The sequence below is a fragment of the Clarias gariepinus genome, chromosome 20 (assembly GCF_024256425.1).
Source record: "Clarias gariepinus isolate MV-2021 ecotype Netherlands chromosome 20, CGAR_prim_01v2, whole genome shotgun sequence".
Classification (NCBI taxonomy): domain Eukaryota; kingdom Metazoa; phylum Chordata; class Actinopteri; order Siluriformes; family Clariidae; genus Clarias; species Clarias gariepinus.
Window position 1 is genome coordinate 148,334 of NC_071119.1, and position 24,194 is coordinate 172,527.

General features: G+C 41.8%; 2 protein-coding genes across 3 annotated transcripts; one reads left to right on the plus strand and one right to left on the minus strand.

Moving 5' to 3' along the window:
* Positions 1–2,543: 2,543 nt before the first annotated feature.
* Positions 2,544–10,441, plus strand: ppp2r2ca (protein phosphatase 2, regulatory subunit B, gamma a). 2 transcript variants are annotated; one of them, XM_053480007.1, is made up of 9 exons: positions 2,544–3,211; positions 3,491–3,588; positions 5,127–5,301; positions 5,511–5,623; positions 5,848–6,025; positions 6,135–6,299; positions 8,494–8,663; positions 8,905–8,996; positions 9,228–10,441. In XM_053480007.1, exons 1-9 carry the CDS (start codon positions 3,151–3,153, stop codon positions 9,517–9,519), a joined length of 1,344 nt encoding a protein of 447 aa, XP_053335982.1. In that variant the 5' UTR covers positions 2,544–3,150; the 3' UTR covers positions 9,520–10,441. The 2 variants fall into 2 exon arrangements, with proteins under 2 accessions (XP_053335982.1, XP_053335983.1); XM_053480008.1 differs by having other exon boundaries at positions 6,135–6,236.
* Positions 10,442–13,571: 3,130 nt separating this feature from the next.
* On the minus strand, positions 13,572–22,555 carry wfs1a (Wolfram syndrome 1a (wolframin)). The gene is given in 12 exon segments (XM_053479426.1): positions 13,572–15,239; positions 15,378–16,057; positions 16,215–16,325; positions 16,463–16,611; positions 16,735–16,806; positions 17,080–17,253; positions 17,423–17,567; positions 19,356–19,435; positions 19,536–19,760; positions 20,493–20,542; positions 20,544–20,600; positions 22,530–22,555. Coding segments are annotated over 12 exon segments (2,931 nt in total). The 3' UTR covers positions 13,572–14,077.
* Positions 22,556–24,194: the final 1,639 nt, after the last annotated feature.

Here is a 24,194-nt window from a genome sequence, read left to right on the forward strand (position 1 = left end):
TATGTACAATTATATTTACTCAAATGTGACCATGTAAAATGTAAATGTTAATTAAAGGTCTTCCTTATGTAAATTGTTATCTGGATGAGATTCTTGTTACTGGGCGGACTGAATCTAAACACTTGGAAAACCTGAATACAATCTTTGGACGCCTGGAGGAGTTTGGCTTGCATGTTGAAAGAGGGAAATGTGACTTCTTCAAGTACTCACTGGAATATTTGGGTCACATAATTGATGCTGAAGGGTTGCACAAGTCGCCTGAAAAAGTGAGTGCCATTGGTAATACTCCAACCCCATCAAACATTACACAGCTGAGATCATTCCTTCGCCTGTTAAACTATTATGCACTGTAAAAAATGATAAATACTGTACTACCCTTGCAAATAGTCTACCATTTACCTATTATTTTTGTCATCAAGTTTAATTATATAATAATGAGTAAAATTCACCCACACTACCTAATTATAAACCTAAAAAAACGTTGTAATATATACCCCAAAACATTGGCTCTGTTGTAAGCATGAGCTATTTGAGGCACATGTTCATTTGTCAAGCTTCTCGGCTGAATGTAAGATATGTTTGTAACATGCTGTCTGTTTATCATATCATGAAAGCAAAGGGTAACATTTATTCTTATCTCTCATAAGATTTGTGGTCATTGTTGTATGTTTGCTGAGGAGTTCACATTTGTAGCTTTCTTTAGGCAAACATTTGTCATAACAAGCTAGCTGAGCTAATGGTAATGTACAGGAGAAAAAGTATTTTTCCCCGCATTAGTTAGGTATAAGTGGTACGGGAAAAAACACAATTTCAAACGTTTTACCGGGAATATAATACTGACTCGTATTTTATGCCTGTAAAGTAATAAAGCACAAACTGTTTAAAGTTCCCGAAACATTAGCTAGTAAGATAGACAACTCTTATAGCTAGCTAGTGACTGCCTTAGCCAAAGTCTCACAGATAAAGTTAATGAAAAAGATAGAAATAACTTTAATTACAGAAAGCTAACGTTTAAATATACGTATTTGTGTTTTTTGCTGGTAAAACAAGAAGTTTGGAGTTAGGCTTTAGTTACAGCATTTAAAATATGCACTTGCCTGATATTAAAGATGTGTTTGAGAAATGTTTGTCACCCAAACAAATGTTATTTTTGTGTTGAAAAAATTATAGACATATTTTAGCAAGCTTGCATAAATTAAAACTACAATTGTCCAGTATATGATGCTAACAGTGCTGTTGTTGATATTGAGTTTAACATAGTGTTGAAATCTGGAACACTTGTTTTCTAAATTATGTCTTTAATCCATTTCTTCATTAAAATGAAAAAGTTTGATACAAACTACTTAAAATTAGGACAGTCACAAAACATTTTTCTTTTGTAACATGAATATAACTGACTTTAAGATGTGCTTTTATGAGCTATGATTCGGTCAATGCCGTATACAGTATGTGTTAATAATGAAGAATCGTTATAATCCTATGTTAAATTAAATATTACAATTTGAAATGTTTATATAAGTGTGCATGTGTCTGTCCGTAGGATTTGGACTTTGGACTCATTTGCATGAGGTGCATTTGTCTGCCTTTGACTGGTAAACTTAGCTAAACTCCACACTGAATGGGATAGAGTGCTTCCTTGCTTTATGTTGGCGACAGTTACACAAGTCTAAGTACGGTTATTCAGTGTTATTCTCTTATTCTGTTTTTTTTTTTTATAAAAGATAGTTTTGTACCTTGTTTCTCTGTTATTTGATTATTTAATTATATATATATATATATATATATAAAATCATGATACTGTGTTGGGTGAACTTTTTAAATGAAGAAAATTTGAGGAAACAATTTGCATTAAGTTTGTTTGGGTACATTTCACCCCATATTTTTTATAAAAAGTACTAAAATAAATTAGCTATACCATGCCAATTTAAAATAGGTAACGCCTACTCATGGATTGCTTTCCTGATCAATCATATATTATTGTTGTTGTTGTTATTGTTTTGTTGTTGTTGTTTTGTTATTGTTGTAAAAAATATATATAAAATGATAATAAATATAAGTGTAGTTCCTCACACTGACTCTAGTCGGCTCCACTGAGTGCCGCACTGCTTTAACAGGTCGGCTATCCAATGATTCCCATCAGTCACTTAATCCCTTTATCATTCTCTTCTTTCTCGTGCTTTTTCATGCTGTCCTTCACGTCCTGGTGCAATTGTTCACGTCCTTTCTCTGGTCTTCACTTCCTCTCCTCATGTCATGTGACCGGCGCTCTGTTCCTCCTGCTCTCTCTCTCTCTCTCTCTCTGTATTCTCCACTCTGTGTTCTATTTTTATGCCTCCCTCCTTCTCACCCTCCCTCCCTCCCTCCCTCCCTCACAGCCTCTTTCTCTCTCCCTTCCTCTCTCCATCTCCCCTTCTCCGCTCACTTCTTCTGTCACCTGCAGTGGGTGGAGCTATGGAGCAGTGCTGGTTTCTTATTGGCTGTAATGGGAGGAGGCTGCAGTGGCATGGTGATGCTGTGCAGATGCTCAGCAGAAAGACAGGCAGCTACATCTTCTCTCTCTCTCTCTCTCTCTCTCTCTCTTTCTGTTTGGCCTTTTCTCCTCCCCCTACTTTTCTATCTCCCTCTATTCCATTTCCGTTCACTCTCTCTTACACACACAGGCTGTAAGGTAGGATTAGGCCTCTGTAATCCTGCATTCTTTCATTCATTCTTCTCTGATCTGCTTGTCCTGCAGCTCTCCTGCTCTCAGGTTTTCAGGCTCTTCGTGAAGGAAGGACACCACACCCAGTGGGAAAAGCGACAACAGCAGACAGGGAACTCACACGGACGTGTCACAGAAGTGCACTGCTGTGTTTCTTGGATTCTTATTGCCAGGCGTTGCTGGATTTTTTGGTAGTGTGTGTGTGGGTGTGTGTTTGTATGTATGATAGTGGACTCTAAATGCTCTCACAGATTTGAGGAGCACAGAATATCAATTTTCGCTACTCGAGGCTTCGCTGAGCCATTTCTGGCCTCTCATATCCCAGGATGCTGTGCAGCAGGCCACTCTGTTAGGCCGCAGCAGAATGGGTGGATCCTCAACGGGCCAGGACTCTGCTGATTGGACGGGTCTTTACTGGACGGGCGCAGACACACAAACCGCCGCTGCCCATGGGTGAGGACGAGAGTCCCAAGATCAACCACAGCTTCCTCCGAGACTACGTCACTGAGGGTAAGTACTGTATACACACACACACACACACACACACACACACACAAGAACAAACACAAAATACACCTCAGCACCCAGCATCCATGGGGACTACAGTCCAGGTATAAACTCGAAACATTGCATAGTGCTGACTCAGCAGTTCCCACCAACATTAGACTAAAATAAACATTTATTAAACTAAAAAAAGAGAACATTTAAAATGATTTAAGATTAGATTGGATTGGATTATATAACTGTATAACGAATATACCATATAAATAGTTTTCTGTTTTTCTGCAGCTGATGTCATTTCCACTGTGGAGTTTAATCACACGGGGGATCTGCTGGCCACCGGAGACAAAGGGGGACGAGTGGTCATCTTCCAGAGAGAGACTGAGGTCAGGGGTCAAAGCTTAGGTGTCAAGACCTAAGTGGTTTGTCATTTATGTGTTTACTTTTATTAGTAAGCACTATCACAACACAGACATTTAGATATAGATGTAGATCCCTAATAAACAAGCCTGGGGATGGAAAAGTGACCCTCTCTAAGATAACACAAGGAACACAGGAACCAGACTGGAACAGGTTCTCATCCTCTTCTAGATTATCTTATGGAGATGACACTTAACAAAAAAATTACAAAAATAGAACTGTTTTGACCTGTCATTCACTGTGTTTGAGTCCTTGAGTTCTGAATGGAAGGCGGATGTGTCCTGCCCCCTACAGCACTGTACGCTTTATTATTCTATTTATTATGTACTAATAAAAAACCTGCACCTTTTAATTGAAGCAGGCGTGTCAGATCACAAGGTAATTCAGTGCTTAATAGTTCGTTAGTACCATGTTCGTCTAAAAAAATCATATCACAGTCAAATAAGCACTGAGCCAGAAAAAAAAGCCCTTCACTAAATTTAACATCATCCTTGTCTATCTAGAAGAATATAATAAACAATATTTACAATATAAAATCCTGCACCATTACTGAGTAGCACAAGCAAGGAAGCTTCATCACCATGTTTTCTATTCAATCTAAATTTCAGGATTTGATGTTTCCGTTAAGGCCTGACCTAAAGTCTTGAGATGGATGAGGACAGTATCAGGTCTGCTAGAACACTACAATAACTAGAAGTTAGTACACCCTTCCTAGTCTAAAAACAAAAAAGAAAACAAGACCTTCTTCCTTTTTTTCTTCCCTCACAAGATATAAATTCAAGGGTTGGCACCCACCTCTTACCGAAAGTGTTTAGACCGCTCATAGCTACACTACAGGTCAAAAGTTTGTACACCCTTTTAACTCCATGGTTGTTCCTGATGTTTATTTTATTCTACACTGTAAAACACTGCTGAAGGCATTAATCCAAAATACACAACAATCTTCTTTAAACAGCTGAAACTGAGAATAAATTTTGGTCTTGATTTCTTTATGAGAGCCAGTTTCATCATGGTGCTTGATGGGTTTTCAAATGCACTTGATAATACTGTTCTTGCAAGAACTGTTCCAGAACAGCTGACCTTCATGTCTTAAAATAACACCTGACTGTTACTGTTGTTACTTAATTACATAATGCCATATGTGTTATTTCATAGTTTAAAAACATTCCAGGATTGTTCTAGAATGTTGAAAATAAATCACAAAGCAAAAAAGATCAAATTAACGTGTCCAAACTTTTGACTGGCACTGCACATGCGTTGGAATGTATGAGCGAACTCATCCTTACCTGCCTGAGACCCGAAAAAACTAAAACTAGCAACAAAGCAAACAAAGAATTACGAAATATTCTAATAACAAAGAAACATTAACATGGGAACATTTTTAAAAGCTCATTCACTGGATACTTAAAGGTCACTATATGTGCGATGGAACACATTTACTTACTGACAATTGATGGGCCATCTGTGTACGTGTGTGTGTGTGTGTGTGTGTTGTTGTTGACAGGGTAAAGACGATAAGGAGGAGCTGGGAGAAGCCGGGGAATATAACGTCTACAGCACATTTCAGAGCCATGAGCCAGACTTTGATTATCTGAAGAGTTTAGAGATCGAGGAGAAGATCAATAAGATCCGCTGGCTGCCTCAACAGAATGCTGCACACTTTCTTCTTTCTACCAATGGTGAATCATGACACTGAATAAACCGAAACAAACAGAATAACGCTCTCCCCAATCAGGCTGAGCGTTCGGAGATTAGTTACATGTATGGAGTTTGGTCACATTGATAGGTTCTTAATGAGAAGTGAGATGTGGATATAATATGTGCAATAGGAAAGATCCACACTAACTAACTAACTAACTAACCAATACCAATGATTAACTGTTTACAGATAAGACAATAAAGCTGTGGAAGGTGAGTCAGAGGGACAGACGGCCAGAAGGATACAACCTAAAAGATGAAGAAGGACGAATGAAGGACATTTCCACCATCACATCACTACAGGTGTGTTTAGAGCTCCATCATATTTATCAGAGAAATATTACAACATGATTAGTTACAAATAGAAGCGACTATACTGCCAGTAAAAATACAGGGTCTGAGATGATATGTTTCTTGAGTAACACACACCCTGGACCATGTGTTTGTGGCTTCCATGCTTCCCTTTATTCACATGTGTAGTTCCTCTTGTGCTAGAGGTTATTAATCTGGTCTTCTGATTGGTCCAGGTTCCGGTACTGAAACCCACTGATCTGATGGTAGAGGTGCGTCCTAGGCGGGTCTTTGCGAATGGCCACACCTACCACATCAACTCCATATCAGTGAACAGTGATGGAGCAACGTACCTGTCGGCTGATGACCTCAGAATCAACATGTGGCACCTGGACATCACTGATCGCAGCTTTAGTATCCTCGTGTGTATGCGTGAGTGTGTGCAAGTGTGTGTTCAGTTAGGTTAACATCATTGATGAGCATGCTATTCAGAATGATTTTCGATCCTTTACTCTTAAACAAGACATCGTGGACATTAAGCCAGTGAACATGGAGGACCTGACTGAGGTGATAACAGCAGCCGAGTGTCACCCGCAGCACTGTCACCTGTTCATCTACAGCAGCAGTAAAGGAACAATCCGCCTGTGTGACATGAGGGCATCGGCCCTGTGTGATACACATGCCAAAAGTGAACATACACACACAGATATGGAACACTGAGTGTAAACATACAGCAACACCCAAAATTTTAATGCCAGTCATAAGTATCTCTCATTTATCGTCTATACCGGTTTATCCTGTATACAGGGTCGCAGGGGGCGGAGCCTATCCCAGGAGACTTAGAGCAGGAGGCACTGGATAGTGTGCCAATCCATCGCAGGGCACACACACACTCTCACACATACACTACGGGCAATTTGGGGACGCCAATTAGCCTAGTCTGCATGTATTTGGACTGTGGGAGGAAACTGGAGTACAGGGAGGAAACCTAACAAACACGGGGGGAACATGTAAACTCCATACACACAGACGTCACCGTGCCATCTGCAATAAGTATCTTATAATACACAACACAACAATAACAAAATATAATACGTTTTCAACACTCTGTGGTAATAAATTGAGGTAGTGGGAGGAGAAACAGTAAACATTTACTTGTAGAGAGCAGCAGAGATAGAAAAGAGTTTTTTGTGAAAATAACAAATATTGTGCAAAAGAGCATTAGGTTGGTATGTACAGTTGTCAGTGTGTTTGTGCATCTGTGTTTGTGTTTTTATCTGTTCAGTCCCAATGTTATTAAGGTGTGTGTGTGTGTGTGTGTGTGTGTGTGTGTGTGTGTGTGTGTGTGTGCGTGTGTGTTTGTGTTTATCAGTCCAGTTCCTTTGTGTTGAGGAGACGGATGGCTTGTGGGTAAAAACTGTTACACAGTCTGGATGTGAGGCCCGAATGCTTCTGTACCTTTTTCCAGATGTGAAGTGTGTGTGAGAGGGGTGTGTCCAATCAGCCACAATGCTGGTGGCTTTGCGGATGCAGTGTGTGGTGTAGATGTCTTCAATAGAGGGGAGAGAGACCCCGATGATCTTCTCTGCTGCCCTCACTATCCGCTGTAGGGTTTTGCGGTCCGATATGGTACAATTCCCAAACCAGACGGTGATGCAGCCGTTCAGGATGCTCTCGATAGTCCCTCTATAGAAGGTGGTCAGGATCGGTGGTGGAAGCTGGGCTTTTCTCAGTCTTCTCAGGAAGAAAAGACGTTGTTGGGCTTTCTTGTGCAGGGAGCTGGTGTTGAGGGACCAGGTGAGGTTCTTCTCCAGGTGGACACCCAGGAATTTTGTGCTCTTGACGATCTCCACAGAACAGCCAACGATGTTGAGCGGAGAGTGATAACGCCGTGTCCTACTGAAGTCAACAACCATCTCTTTTGTCTTATTGACGTTCAGAGACAGGTTGTTGTCTTTACACCAGTCCGTTAGCCTCTGCACTTCCCTCTGTACACAGACTCGTCGTTCTTGCTGATGAGACCCACCACGGTCGTGTCATCAGCAAACTTAATGATGTGATTTGAACTGTGTGTTGCTACACAATCATAAGTCAGCTGCGTGAACAGCAGGGGACTGAGCACTGGGGGACCGCATTGCTCAGTGTGGTGGTGCTGGAGGTGCAGTTTCCGATCCGCACTGCCTGAGGTCCAAGATCCAGTTACAGATGAAGGTGTTTAGGCCCAGTAGGCTCAGCTTCCCGATCAGATCCTGGGGGATGATTGTGCCCCAGTTACCAAAATGTACCATTACATATAATATTTTTAGCGTGTAAGTAAATGTACAAAGTGTCTAAATTCGGGTATAGTGTCTGTGGGAGAAATGAGTCAGCCTCACCAATTTCAATGAATCAGTCTGGGAGCATGATGATAGAAAATGTCTGTCCTGTGATGCTGTTCTGAGGGTAAATAATAATAATTTCAGAAAATCCTCAACAAAACAGAGTTCACAGTCCAATACTGTGGAAAACAGCTGACACAATGGCGTCCGGGATTCCCCTCGCAAACTTAGTTTGCAGTCTATGTAAAAATCTGTATGTGTGTACATGTGTGAAAGACGCTCTAAACTTTTAAAATGTAAATGTAGGTTAATTAGTTTTATATTTACTTTATGTTTTCTATTAATAATTTTTATATAAATATTTTTTGATTGTGGAACGAATAATTGGAGTTAAACATTATTTCTTTTGGGAAATTCGCTCTGGGAAAAAAAATTGGCTCTGGGATTCCCCTAATTATTTAAAGAAATAACGTTGTCCAACTTAAAAACAAATCTGACTTAAAGACGTGCTATTGGAACAAAACTTGTTCATAAGTAGGGAACAACCTGTACTTCTTTCTCCAGTCTTCGAAGAGCCTGAAGATCCAGGGAACCGCTCGTTCTTCTCTGAGATCATCTCCTCTGTCTCTGATGTGAAGTTCAGCCACAGTGGACGTTATCTGCTAACTCGAGACTACCTCACAGTGAAGGTGTGGGACCTGAATATGGAGAAAGGACCAGTAGAGACATACCAGGTGAGACAGCGTGCTTCAAACACACACACACACCAGGTGAGACAGTGTACTTAATAAACACACACACACACAGACCAGGTGAGACACTGTGCTTGATACCACACACACACACACACACACCAGACGAGACAGTGTGCTTAATAAATACACACACACGTACACACACACTGACATGCCTACACTTTTATCTAGTATAGTAATGCCAGACTTTTCAGTAAACTGTGTGTGTTTGTGTGTTTAGGTTCATGAGTACCTGCGCAGTAAACTCTGCACGCTTTATGAGAATGACTGCATTTTCGACAAGTTTGAGTGTGTGTGGAACAGCACAGACAGGTAATTCTCCCAGGACATTACTGACATACATGAATTTGGATGTCAAATGTGATTTATGTGTAGAATTCAGCTTTTACATTTCACATCTATTGTGGTGGTGTGTAAAGGCACAAACATTGCACATTGTATGACTGTCCAAATACTTATAAACACTGAGGGCTCTGAATGCAGGACAGAACCCATGAGTAAAAATGTCCTGAAATTTGTCTAATGTCTGTTTCTCTTTATCAGTGTGATCATGACCGGGACGTATAACAGCTTTTTCCGTATGTTTGACCGGGACTCTGGGCGGGGTGTAACACTTGAGGCGTGGCGTGAAAACAGTAAACCTCGTGCAGTCTTGCGGACACGGCGTGTGTACACTGGGGGGCGCCGTCGCCGTGGAGATGTGGGAGTGGACAGCCTGGACTTTCGCAAAAAGATCCTGCACATGGCATGGCACCCGGCCGAAAACATCATCGCCATCGCTGCCTCCAACAACCTTTACATCTTCCAGGACAGAATAACCCCTGAGACCCAGTGACACACACACACACACACACACTCATGCAAACACGCACAGTCTTCTCTCTCTGTGTATGTAGACGGAGACCATTGGGTGGAGCTGACACGTCTAAGCACAGCGGTAACTCACACACACTTCTTTCACTGGACAGCCACAGGATGTTTCTCCTGAACATCAGCCGATCACAGAGGTGCAGAGAGAGAGAGAGAGAGAGAGAGAGAGATGGCACAGCACTTGTAAGGAAGCGAAAGGAAAGAGGACACGCTTAACACACTGACAGTGGGCGTGTCTTAACGACTGCGTGTTAACAATTACAAGAAGGGTGTCACGTGGTTGTCCATTTGCAGCAGTAGTTTAAAGAGTCTTCCTATCATGTTCTTCCTAAATTAATCACATCACTCATCCTCCTACACACACACACACACACACACACACGCATAAGTACCCTAAACATGCCTCTACTTCCTGTAACAGGCAGTTGGTCAAAAAAAATAACACTAATTATTTAATTATTACATTTGTGTAGTGTTACACAACACTACACAAACCCTACACCATCACTACACCAACACTACACCAACACCAAACCACACATTAACATTATACCATACACTAACACTACACCAACATTACACTAACACTACAGTAACATTATACTAACATTACAGTAACACTAAAGTAACACAATGCTACACTAACACTACTCTACAGTAACACTACAGTAACATTACATTAACGCTACAGTAACACTAAAGTAACACCACTCTACAGTAACACTACACCAACGCTACACTAACACTACTCTACAGTAACACTACAGTAACACTAAAGTAGCATTACACTAACATTACACTAACACAACACTGACATTACACTTACACTATACTTACAGAACACTAACACTACATTAACACTACAGTAACACTACAGTAACACTACAGTAACATTACCCTAACACTACACTAACACTACAGTAACATTACACTAACAATAAACTAACATTACACTAACAGTAACATTACACTAACAATACAGTAACAATACAGTAACATTACACTAACACTATACTAACACTACAGTAACATTACACTAACACTACAGTAACACTACAGTAACATTACACTAACACTATACTAACACTACAGTAACAATACAGTAACATTACACTAACACTATACTAACACTACAGTAACATTACACTAACACTATACTAACACTACAGTAACATTACACTAACACTATACTAAGACTACAGTAAAAATACAGTAACATTACACTAACACTATACTAACAGTACAGTAACACTACAGTAACATTACACTAACACTATACTAACACTACAGTAACAATACACTAACACTACAGTAACAATACAGTAACATTACACTAACACTATACTAACACTACAGTAACATTACACTAACACTATACTAACACTACAGTAACAATACAGTAACATTACACTAACACTATACTAACACTACAGTAACATTACACTAACACTATACTAACACTACAGTAACAATACAGTAACATTACACTAACACTACAGTAACAATACAGTAACATTACACTAACACTATACTAACACTACAGTAACAATACAGTAACATTACACTAACACTATACTAACACTACAGTAACATTACACTAACACTATACTAACACTACAGTAACAATACAGTAACATTACACTAACACTATACTAACACTACAGTAACAATACAGTAACATTACACTAACACTATACTAACACTATAGTAACATTACACTAACACTATACTAACACTACAGTAACATTACACTAACACTATACTAACACTACAGTAACAATACAGTAACATTACACTAACACTATACTAACACTACAGTAACAATACAGTAACATTACACTAACACTATACTAACACTACAGTAACATTACACTAACACTATACTAACACTACAGTAACAATACAGTAACATTACACTAACACTACAGTAACAATACAGTAGCATTACACTAACACTATACTAACACTACAGTAACATTACACTAACACTATACTAACACTACAGTAACAATACAGTAACATTACACTAACACTATACTAACACTACAGTAACAATACACTAACACTACAGTAACAATACAGTAACATTACACTAACACTATACTAACAATACAGTAACATTACACTAACACTATACTAACACTACAGTAACAATACACTAACACTACAGTAACAATACACTAACACTACAGTAACAATACAGTAACACTACACTAACACTACAGTAACAATACAGTAACACTACACCAACACTTTACTAACATTACAGTAACACTATACACTGTACTAACATTTCACCAGAGGTGGGTAGTAACAAGTTACATTTATTCCATTACATTTACTTGAGTAACTTTTTTGGGGGGAAAAATGTACCTCTATGAGTAGTTTTACTTCCACGTACTTTTTGCTTTGAGTAGATTTGTGAAGAAGAAACACTCCTCTCACTCCGCTACATTCGGCTCCACTCGACTCGTTACTTTTATAACCGTTTATTCCACACATGCAGCCGGTGGATCTACAGCATGACTGTTTCACAATGACTCTGTTTGGCCAATCAGGCCAGGCGTCATTGCCAACACACATTGTACATTTTTATGCATCACAAAAAATATGATGCGTCCCTGCAGTACTTGAGTATCTTTTCAACAAATACTTTTTCACTTCTATTTGGGTAATATTATTTTAAAGTGTAGCTTCTCTTCCTTAAGTACATTTTTGACTATTCTACCCACTTCTGCATTACACTAACTCTACACTAACACTACAGTAACATTACACTAACAAAATACTAACATTACACTAACACTACAACTCCACTAACACTACACTAATACTACAGTAACACAACTCTACACTAACACTACACTTAAACTACAGTAACATTACACTAACACTATACTAACACTACAGTAACAATACAGTAACATTACACTAACACTACAGTAACAATACAGTAGCATTACACTAACACTATACTAACACTACAGTAACATTACACTAACACTATACTAACACTACAGTAACAATACAGTAACATTACACTAACACTATACTAACACTACAGTAACAATACAGTAACATTACACTAACACTATACTAACACTACAGTAACAATACAGTAACACTACAGTAACAATACAGTAACATTACACTGACACTATACTAACAATACAGTAACATTACACTAACACTATACTAACACTACAGTAACAATACACTAACACTACAGTAACACTACAGTAACAATACAGTAACACTACACCAACACTTTACTAACATTACAGTAACACTATACACTGTACTAAAATTTCACCAGAGGTGGGTAGTAACAAGTTACATTTATTCTATTACATTTACTTGAGTAACTTTTTTGGGGGAAAACTACACTTAAACTACAGTAACAACATTACACTGACACTACACTACCTCAGCTCGAACACTCCACCAAAACAACACAAACAACATACTAGATTCATGTTAATAGTACACTACCTCAACACTAGAAGTACAGAACACTACTACAGAACAGACTACACCACTCCAACACCACACAAACATCACAGCACTATACAAGCAGTACATTCACATTAACACTACACAGCACTAACACCAACACTACACTAACCTGTAACCAACAATTAACCAAGCTTCACGGCTGTTAATAACCAGCTTCTTGACATCTGCTCCCTGTCTCTCTCTCACACACACACACACACACACACACACCTGCATGTTTATCCTGTGTTTCTCATCTGTATGTAAAATAACACAGAACTGTATTAATGAACTATTAAAGAAATACAGATTTAAAACAGAATGTAAATAAATATAAACAACAATGAGATGATCCCTGGTCTACATCACTGCTGTGCACACACAAACACACACACACACACACACACACACACACACACACACACACACACACACTATCCCAGATAAAACACACAAGTCCAAAAAAAATTTGTTTCATTTTAATTTTAACAAACAAATAAAATTTAAACTCATGCAGAGACACTATGTTTTTAGAATTGAAAATAAGACATAAAATTTACTTTAAAATCTAGCAATTAAACCAACATCCAGATCTTCATAGTCTTTAACCTTGACTTAGACCTCACTGCAGAGCATCAGTTTCTGTTTTGAGGGAATTGAGGAGAATTATGAGTGAATATAGGTTGTATAACACGTTGTTCAGCGCGTTCATGTCTTGCCAGTCTTTGATTTTGTTGTTGTATCTGCAAAACTTATAATCATCATCATCAGCACAGACTTAAAAACCCACATTTTTGTTAATTCTGTCAGAGCATTCTAGAAAACTAAAGGTGGCCTAAACCATACCCTTGTAGAACACCATACTGTACATTTAAAGTAATTGTGAATGATTAAAAACTTTACACTTTTTTGTCCTGAGTCTGGTGCTGATATGAGCTTTGTTTTCACGAGAAGCGTTTTTTTTTTTTTATTTTACAAAAAGTGAAAAGTGTTCAATGCTACACTACTACTACTTCTCACACTACGTCTCACACCTTAAATCTGGCTGAGATTAAAGGCGAGAAGAAAAAGTCGAAGGCGAATTTGATAGCCGCCTGCACGCTCTTTCTCCAATTACGTTCGATTTTGACTTGTCGCCCTTCAGGCAGGAGCGACGATCTGCAGTCCAGACAGTGAATTGCTTTCAGCTCCAGTCTCGGGAGCTTGGATCCAAGCTTTCCCTGCAACTTGGTGCTGAACTCCACCATGCTGCCCTCGTCCAGGTTCAGCAACACCTGCTTAAACTCGTGGCTGGCGATGAGAGCGATGTCACTGTCGGGGTCTTCGGTCTCGGCTCCGCCTGCCGTACGGCGCACTGTGACCTCGAAGCGGTACTTATCGAAGCGTTTAACATGGCAGCGGTGTTTTGCTACAGGTTTGATTCGGCACAGTTCCTCTTCCTCTTGCTGATGGAATAGAACTGATGCGTTTACAACCATTTGTTCCTCCAACGAACTGCTAACGTTCCTCCCCTCACAGGATGGATATTCGTCTCCATAGAGGCAGCGCAGCCAATCACCCATGAACACCGGCAGCAAGTTGATGAGTGACTGAGCTCCGTTCTCTGTCTCGGCAACTCGGACACCCTGGAACCGTCCTCTCCAGGTGACTCTGTGTCCTTCCAGGTGACTGCAAAGGATTTGAGTTTGTGTGATGCCATGTTGTTTCCAAGCTGACGGGCCACACACGCTGCCATACTGCTCCCAGGTCAGTGTGGAGTTATACACCTTCAACCCTTCTGCACTGTACACGTAACCCACACACACCAAAAACACGCAGCACAAACACAACAGGATGAGTTTGACAGGACCGCGGTGTGTGACGGCACGCAGCACGCTCAGAATCGACAGGCTGAAGCGAGTCCACAGACGGAGTGTAACCGGAACCACGCACACTGCCAACGTCACCAACATCTTCGTTAGCTCAAGTTCCACAAACCACTTTACCATCTGGATTGCTAACATGGCCAACAGTCCCAGCGCCAGGACAGGCAGGGCGAAGAGAACGAGGAAGTACGCAACACAAGTGCGAATCAGACCGATCAGAGTGGAGTTCTGAAGGAGAATCACTGCAAACTCCAGCCACATAAAACACACCAGGTACGGAACCAGGAAGCAGTACGTCCCTCGGAATCCATGCATCCGTGCCATGCTGAGGAGGAACGAACAAACACACACACAGGCAGGTGTAAAGACTTCTGCAAGATGAAAAAATAAGCAGATTATAAGATATTGATGAATTGTACAGTATGTTGATACACTACAGTAACAGGAAGAGGAAGTTTTTCACCTGAAAAACAGGAAGAAAAGGTACAGGTAAAGCAAGCACGGCAGGCTAATCGTCATCTCCACCAACTCTCCGAGTGGCAGTGTTGCAAACGTTTTGCCTAAAAGCCGCAACGTCTTAAACTCCTCGGGAAGGCGTGTGGTTAGGGCACAGAGGGACGACGTCACCTCGATGATGAACGCCCTGCGCGTGTACGATGCCGCCGCTGGGGTCAGAGAGGCGTAACTCAGAGCTGTGAAGAACATGGCCACCGTGCAGAGCTCTGAACATGGGATCCAGCGTTTATCCGCCAGAGGAAAACTGAAGATCACAAAACACACAGAAACCAGGAAGTAAAAGTGCTGTTCCAGCTGACTCCACCCAAAGCGAGACTCGACGTCCAGCTCGGGCTCAAAACGCCTCAGCAGAGCTGCTAATGCGCTAAAGTTCTGCCAGCATTTACTGCTACGAAACACTCTCAAAGTGCAGATCGCCATGGCGATGAAAGCCAAGTAGAATGTAAGGAGAGGGATGAAAAAGAAGAACAGATCAATGCTTAGGTTAGAGATGATGAAGAAGAAGACGAGTGCGTTCACGTGTTGAGTCGGGATGATGGTGCTCAGCCACTGAACACCTGCACGAGAGGCCCAGTCCACCAGGTGCTCCTTTAAATCCAGGATTAGCTGGAGAGGAAACTGTAGACCCTACACACACACACACAAACTTCTTTTGTCATATGTGGAAGGAGGAGGCATTTAGAGATGCTTTGACAGAGTGCTTTAATGGTTTCTTCCGTATAAAAAAAGAACAATTTTAAGGTTAAAAAAAAAAAAAAAACAGGGAGTGAAGATATTATTTTACCAGGAAATAGGATCTGATGTCCATGGCTCTCTTCATGCTGCGCTTCGTTTCCAGCATCATCTGACTGCCAGGCCAAACACTTTTCTTATGAGATACTGGAAACTCCCCCTTCTGTGATGTCTCACACACACACACACACACAGGTCACGATAACCCCTTACATTATACAGAAGGTTATATCACAAACTGTCATAGGTGATCCTGGACTTCAGACAGTATGTGTGTGTGTGTGTTGTGTATCTTCCTGCCTGATCTGATGTAACATCATTCCAGTCCAACACTCCTCCTGTCTCCGTGTCTTTCTTCAGCTCTTCACCCTGCGGCGTCTGTGTGATGTTCTCTGTGTATTTTTTTGTCATCTCCACAAACTCCTCCACATCCACATACTGACCACCTGCTACACACACACACACACACACACACACACACACATTTACTCTGCTGCTTTAAGAGTGATTGTGTTTTAATTCTATTAAAACCTTTTCATATGCAAAACACACACACAGACACACACACTTACGCTCATTGGACACCATTGTCTCCAAAAGTTTTCTCTGTGTCTGGACATCTGAAGCTCCACCACAGACACCACCTGTCAGATAAACAAACTGAGATTGTACTTCCCACCACAAACACCTACACTACACTACACACACACACACACACACACACACACACACACACACTGACCAAACTAGATGGGCTACACAGTCCCCCACACTACACTAATCCATAACATCTGGGCCGGATCAGACCACACAGATCAGATCGTTTTTTCAGGTCAGCACAAAATCAGACACGGGGAGACCCCTCACACCCCACACCCCCCTCACACACACACACACACACTTTCCGTGAGCGTTACCTGTTCCCCGGTTCACCTGGCCGACATTCTGTAATATTTCTCTCTTGTCCATTTTCTCCTTCCTCTCCGGGTTTAACTTCCAGTACATCATCATCGCCGCTCGCCGAACCGCCTGCTCAAACTTACTCTCTCTCGACAGAGCGCGCACCTCGGCTTCATTCTGTGGGGTGATGCCTGTGGGGTCAGGGGTCAAAGGTCAGTCTTGTGCTGAAGGTCAAACCCGAGGCAGGCTGAAGGAATTAAAAGAACCGTGCCTGCAGTGGACGTCAGTGATGAGTGAGAGACAGTAGCGGAAAGGTGTGTGTGTGTGTGTGTGTGTGTGTGTGTGTGTGTGTGTATATACCTCTCCTTTGGATCCAACACTGTTGCAATAGTTTCGCTGCATCTCTCCGCCCTTGTTTCGCCGCTCTCACCAGCCAATCAACAGCTATTTGGTTATTTTCATCATCACCAGACTCCGCCCCTAACTTTAGGTAGTACTTACCCAACTACACACACACACACACACACACACAAAATGTGATTAGAATTAATACAATTTGCAGACCCCTGACTGTCTCTCTCTCTCTGAGTGTAAACACACTTCATGACTCCGCACTGCCTCAGACGGGAAGTTACAGAAGAATTCTCACTTATTTTCTCATTTCAGATAAACAAGCCAAGAGAAGATAAAAGCCAGTTAGAAACCGAAGAACCATGACAGGGAAGTCCTATAACATAACACGTTTTCACACACACACACATTGCAGCATGCAGGCTGTCAGTCAAAGTGGCCATTTTTATGTTATATAAATGTTGCACTGTGCTTTTGGGGGCCGGTTGTGTCACCACCACCACCACCAACACCACCCCTCCCCCACCACCACCAACACCACCACCACCCCTCCCCCACCACCACCAACACCACCACCACCCCTCCCCCACCACCACCAACACCACCACCAACACCACCACCACCAACACCACCACCACCCCTCCCCCACCAACACCCCCACCACCACCCCTCCCCCACCACCACCAACACCACCACCAACACCACCACCACCACCCCTCCCCCACCAACACCACCCCCACCACCCCTCCCCCACCACCACCAACACCACCACCAACACCACCACCACCACCCCTCCCCCACCAACACCACCCCCACCACCCCTCCCCCACCACCACCACCCCCACCACCCCTCCCCCACCTGGTTCTGGGACGGGCACTGATGATTATATATGGGCATAAGATTACAGGCTGCACTCAAGAGCCCAACACATATACACACACACACACACACACTCCTGCACTCGGCCCAAACCCCCCGACCCTCGACCCTCGACCCTCTGAGCCACCCCTGGCCCTTGTTAGATCATTCCAGGTCTTACAGGAAAAGGATCATTTAATTGAGAAAAAATGGGAAATGGAGAGAGTTTTAAAGAGGGAGGAACAGAAAAGAGGAGGGGAGGAAAGTAGTGCAGCTGTGGGAGTGTCGGAGTGGGCCCAGGTGGGCGGAGGCTCCTGCGTGCTCCAAAACTACTCTTCTACTCCCTAACCCTAACCCTAACCCTTTTCTCCCACAGTCCACACACAGTGTGTGTGTGTGTGTGTGTGTGTGTGCGCGCTCTGAGATGAACTGGCACTGTGTCCAGGGTGTACCCGCCCTGTCCCCGGGGATGGGCTCCGCCCCGCCCCATGACCCTGTACAGGAAAAGCACTATAGAGAATGAGTGAGTGAGAGCGTGTACACTAACCTCCTCACAGTAATACACACACACACATACACACTTACACACAAACATAGACACATTAACATAAACATCGCTGTAAACAAATAAACAAGAATGTAAACAGTATGTTACCAAGCATACCATGCTCATTTGGCTGGCAATAAAATTCCAGAGGATCAAATTAAAATTTCGACAGCGCGCGCGCACACACACACACACACACACACAAACACACACACAAACACACACACACTGCATGAAGTGTCACTCCATATCCATACAATGCAAATACAGCATACAAATCTTACAAACACAAAACTAATAAGGGTGTGTGTGTGTGTGTGTGTGTGTGTGTGTGTGTGTGTGTGTGTGTGTGTGTGTGTATGGGACAACAGGGTTGGTGTGGTGATGTAAATAACCAGTCCCCCTGTCAGTGTGTGTCTATATTCAGCTCTGTGAAAGATGAGCTGTGTGTCTCAATGTAGCGCGCACACACACACACACACACACACACACACACACACACACACATACTCACACACACACACACACACACTCACACTGCTCTGTGCTTTGGGATCTCCTGCTTTAGCTTTCTCTAGAAGCTCCTCAAAGCTCAGATCTTCTTCAGCTGCATCCTCTAAAACACACACACACACACACACACACACACACAGATTTAAACAGACTGAAACAGTGTGTGTGTGTGTGTGTGTGTGTGTGTTAGCGTGAGATGTCACCTTCCTGCTCCATCCTTTCTTCTTCATCCTCCTTCCTCTTCCTCTCTTCCTGAATCACTCGCTTGGCCACTGCTGCAAAGCCCCGCCCCCTGCGCACCTGTCCTCGGGGGGGAGGGGCAGTGGGCCCAGGTGAGTGGGAGGGGTCTTTAGGGAGGGGCGGAGGGGTCAGGGGGGGTAAAGGGGGGACATCAGGAGCAGGACAAGAGGCTTCCATCTGACTGGAACCTAACAGGAAATCTGTGTTATACTGGGAACACTGGTACAATCATAAACGCTACACACACACACACACACACACACATCAGGACATTTACACAAATACAGTACACACACACACATTTAAACTCATACAGGTGCTTTAAACACACACACACAAACTCTCTCTCAGACAGATACACACATTCAGATACATATGTACACACACACACACACACACACACACACACACATCCATGCACATTATAAAGTTAATGTGTCAAAAAGTTTGAAACACTCTAACACACACACACACACACACATCAGGACATTTACACAAATACAGTACACACACACACACATTTAAACTCATACAGGTGCTTTAAACACACACACACACACACACACACACTCTCTCTCAGACAGGTACACACATTCAGATACATATGTACACACACACACACACACACACATCCATGCACATTATAAAGTTAATGTGTCAAAAAGTTTGAAACACTCTAACACACACACACACACACACACACATCAGGACATTTACACAAATACAGTACACACACACACACATTTAAACTCATACAGGTGCTTTAAACACACACACACACACACACAAACTCTCTCTCAGACAGGTACACACACACACACACACATCCATGCACATTATAAAGTTAATGTGTCAAAAAGTTTGAAACACTCTAACACACACACACACTGTAATGTAACTGTAACACACAGTAGACTCACGCACGCGCGTGCTCTTCTGAGGTTCAGTCAGTGCGCGCGCGGCTCCATTCCCTCAGTGTGTGTGAGAGAAAACTGAAGTCTCGTGCAGCTGTACTGCCTGGTCCGCTCCTATTGGAGAGTCAGCCTGTCAATCACACGGTCTGTCACCTGATTGGCTGATCACCAAGCGGCTCTTCCACAACACACAGCGTTACCACATGAATATAAATACATTTCGTAGTTATTATAAATAATGATCGATATAAATAATAATAAAGAATATATTAAAAAATAATAATCGAAAAGTGAATCACAGATGAGAAATTGAAAAAATAGATTAAATAAAGATGAAGTTTTGTCTTAAAACCACTCCAGGGTGTCACTAATACCACCTCAGGAGTGTGTAGTCCATCTCAGGAGTGTGTAGAACACCTCAGGAGTGTGTAGAACACCTCAGGAGTGTGTATTCCATCTCAGGAGTGTGTAGAACACCTCAGGAGTGTGTAGTCCGTCTCAGGAGTGTGTAGAACACCTCAGGAGTGTGTAGAACACCTCAGGAGTGTGTAGTCCATCTCAGGAGTGTGTAGAACACCTCAGGAGTGTGTAGAACACCTCAGGAGTGTGTAGTCCGTCTCAGGAGTGTGTAGAACACCTCAGGAGTGTGTAGAACACCTCAGGAGTGTGTAGTCCGTCTCAGGAGTGTGTAGAACACCTCAGGAGTGTGTAGAACACCTCAGGAGTGTGTAGTCCATCTCAGGAGTGTGTAGAACACCTCAGGAGTGTGTAGTCCATCTCAGGAGTGTGTAGAACACCTCAGGAGTGTGTAGAACACCTCAGGAGTGTGTATTCCATCTCAGGAGTGTGTAGAACACCTCAGGAGTGTGTAGTCCGTCTCAGAAGTGTGTAGAACACCTCAGGAGTGTGTAGAACACCTCAGGAGTGTGTAGTCCATCTCAGGAGTGTGTAGAACACCTCAGGAGTGTGTAGAACACCTCAGGAGTGTGTAGTCCATCTCAGGAGTGTGTAGAACACCTCAGTAGTGTGTACAACACCTCAGGAGTGTGTAGTCCGTCTCAGGAGTGTGTAGAACACCTCAGGAGTGTGTAGAACACCTCAGGAGTGTGTAGTCCATCTCAGGAGTGTGTAGAACACCTCAGGAGTGTGTTAAACACCTCAGGAGTGTGTAGTCCATCTCAGGAGTGTGTAGTCCACTTCAGGAGTGTGTAGTCCGTCTCAGAAGTGTGTAGAACACCTCAGGAGTGTGTAGAACACCTCAGGAGTGTGTAGAACACCTCAGGTGTGTGTAGTCTAGACATTCAGGATAATGTGCTATTTAAACACCAGCTTTTTTTTCTGATCCAGTCATAAGCTGCAGGCTCTACGCTGGTGTCTGTGGAAGCTACAGGATGAAGATGACGCTCTGGTGTTGCAACAGTCTTACAGTTATTCAGGGTTCAGACACAGTATTAGTGCTTAGGAGTGTGTTTACACTTCACATGTTTAAAACAAACTCTTGTGCACCAAACAGGTGACCCAAGATCTCTTGTGTAAAAGTTTTTGATATAAAATAAGTTAATAATACTCTCTTTGATCTGATATTAAGGTATTAAAATCTGATATTTACAAACATACGTTTATGCACTACTAACGGTTTAATGAAATGTTTCACAGTTTAATGAAATGTTTTATGTTTTTGAGTGCTCTCGTTATGGAGAGGAATGTAAGTCACTCTGGATAAGATTCGTGGACGTAGAGTGTTATGTTGAGCGTGATGTCTGGAACTTGCTGCCAGGGATCAAATAAAGATGAAGTTTTGTCTTAAAACCACTCCAGCGTGTCACTTATACCACCTCAGGAGTGTGTAGTCCACCTCAGGAGTGTGTAGTCCACCTCACGAGCGTGATGTCTGGAACTTGCTGCCAGGGTTCCTGTTTGCGCTCTGCACACAGTGTGGTAAGGCCTGGAATTTTTTAACCTTTTAAAAAATTTTATTTATTCAGTAGAAGATAAGAAAGACACAGACCCATTCATATGGGATAATGGGAATGATATTCATACCTGTGTTTGTCGTTCTGATCAAGCATCGATCTTAGACACATAGACTGCCCCTGCTCTGTTACACAGGAGGAGCGTTCAGTAGGTCCGAGCCTTGTGAGCCACCCTGAAGTCGAAACGTTATGAGCAGGGCTTGATTTGAGAGGGGGTAAAAAATATTTTGTTTAAAAACCCATCCCCTCTGTAAAACCACCATCCCCCCCAACATCCCGTTAGATTAATAATGCTGTGTATTATGTAAAATTTGTCATGAAAGTTAAATATTAAAACTGTCTAAGTATGATCATCTACAAACTATAAATAAAAAACTATAAATAGCCAATCAGAATTCAATGTTGTAACGCGCTGCTTAAATTTGTGCAATTTTTTTTACTGTTTGTATTTTCGTGATGGTCCAGCTCAAATATGCACATTCTTGCAGTAAAACAACATCCTTGAAGAATTTCAGTCAGGTTTCAGGCCCCATCATAGTACAGAAACTGCACTAGTTAAGATTGTAAACAACTTGTTTTTAGCTTCGGACCAAGGCTGCATCTCAATACTAGTCTTGCTTGATCTTAGTGCTGCATTAGAGACTATAGATCATAATATTCTCATACAGTAGATCACATACTGTAGGTATTCACGGACAGGCATTAAAATGCTTTAGATCATACCTGTCTGATCGATACCATTTTGTAGGTCTAAATGGAGAACTGTCTGGTGTAATGCCAGTGGAATATGGTGTCCCACAAGGGTCAGTTTTAGGACCTCTGCTGTTCTCAATATACATGCTTCCCTTGGGTATCATGATTAGAAGACATGGAATTAGTTTCCATTGTTATGCTGATGATACCCAATTATATATCTCAACAAAACCAGATGAAATACCCAAGTTGTCTAGATTAACTAAGTGTGTCCAGGACATAAAAGATTGGATGACCGATAACTTTCTTTTACTACACAACAGCTTTCACAATTCATCTTGTATTTAGAGGGATGTACTGTTACTACCAGCTCGACAGTAAAAGACCTGGGCGTAATATTAGACAGTAACTTGTCCTTTGAAAATCATATTTCCAATATCACAAAAACTGTCTTTTTACACCTTACAAATATTGCCAAGCTTAGGAACATTTTATCCGTATCTGATGCAGAAAAGCTAGTGTCTCATGAAGAATTATTCATTTATCCCCCCGCCCCATTATTTAAATGCATGTGTTTTGTTTAGATGGCTCCAAGTTGATTTAATTAGGTTTATATTTTGTTGATAAAACTATTCTTAAAAATGGAACATATTTCATTAAAAAAACATATTTTAAAAACTACTTGACCATGCCATCCCCCTTGATTATTTTTATTTTTTTTTACAAATCAGCCACTGGTTATAACATGTGTGTATGTGTATTTCCTCAACTCATATCTGATTGTTTTTAGACATACTCTTTGTTTTTCTGTTATTTAACTGTAGATCATTTTAGGACAAACAGCTCGTGTCCCAGATCATTATTCTATAATTGATCATTTTAAATAGTTCTCCATTATTTTATGCACTTTGGGATTACTGCACTGTGAAATGCTAGACTTTAAAATGGACTGCTATTTTATAACAAACAGTTAAACCTATTACCTGACACTCACACCACAGTCCTGCCTCTAGGAGGCGCAACAGAGCCATCAGACACAGAG

Excerpts from the sequence above, each read along its gene's own strand:
- ppp2r2ca (XM_053480007.1), top strand. The coding sequence starts at position 3,151 with ATGGGTGAGGACGAGAGTCCCAAGATCAACCACAGCTTCCTCCGAGAC. Across the intron at positions 6,300-8,493 it reads GTGTGATACACATGCCAAAA|TCTTCGAAGAGCCTGAAGAT; the intron begins GTGAACATACAC and ends TTCTTTCTCCAG. Across the intron at positions 8,664-8,904 it reads GACCAGTAGAGACATACCAG|GTTCATGAGTACCTGCGCAG; the intron begins GTGAGACAGCGT and ends TTGTGTGTTTAG.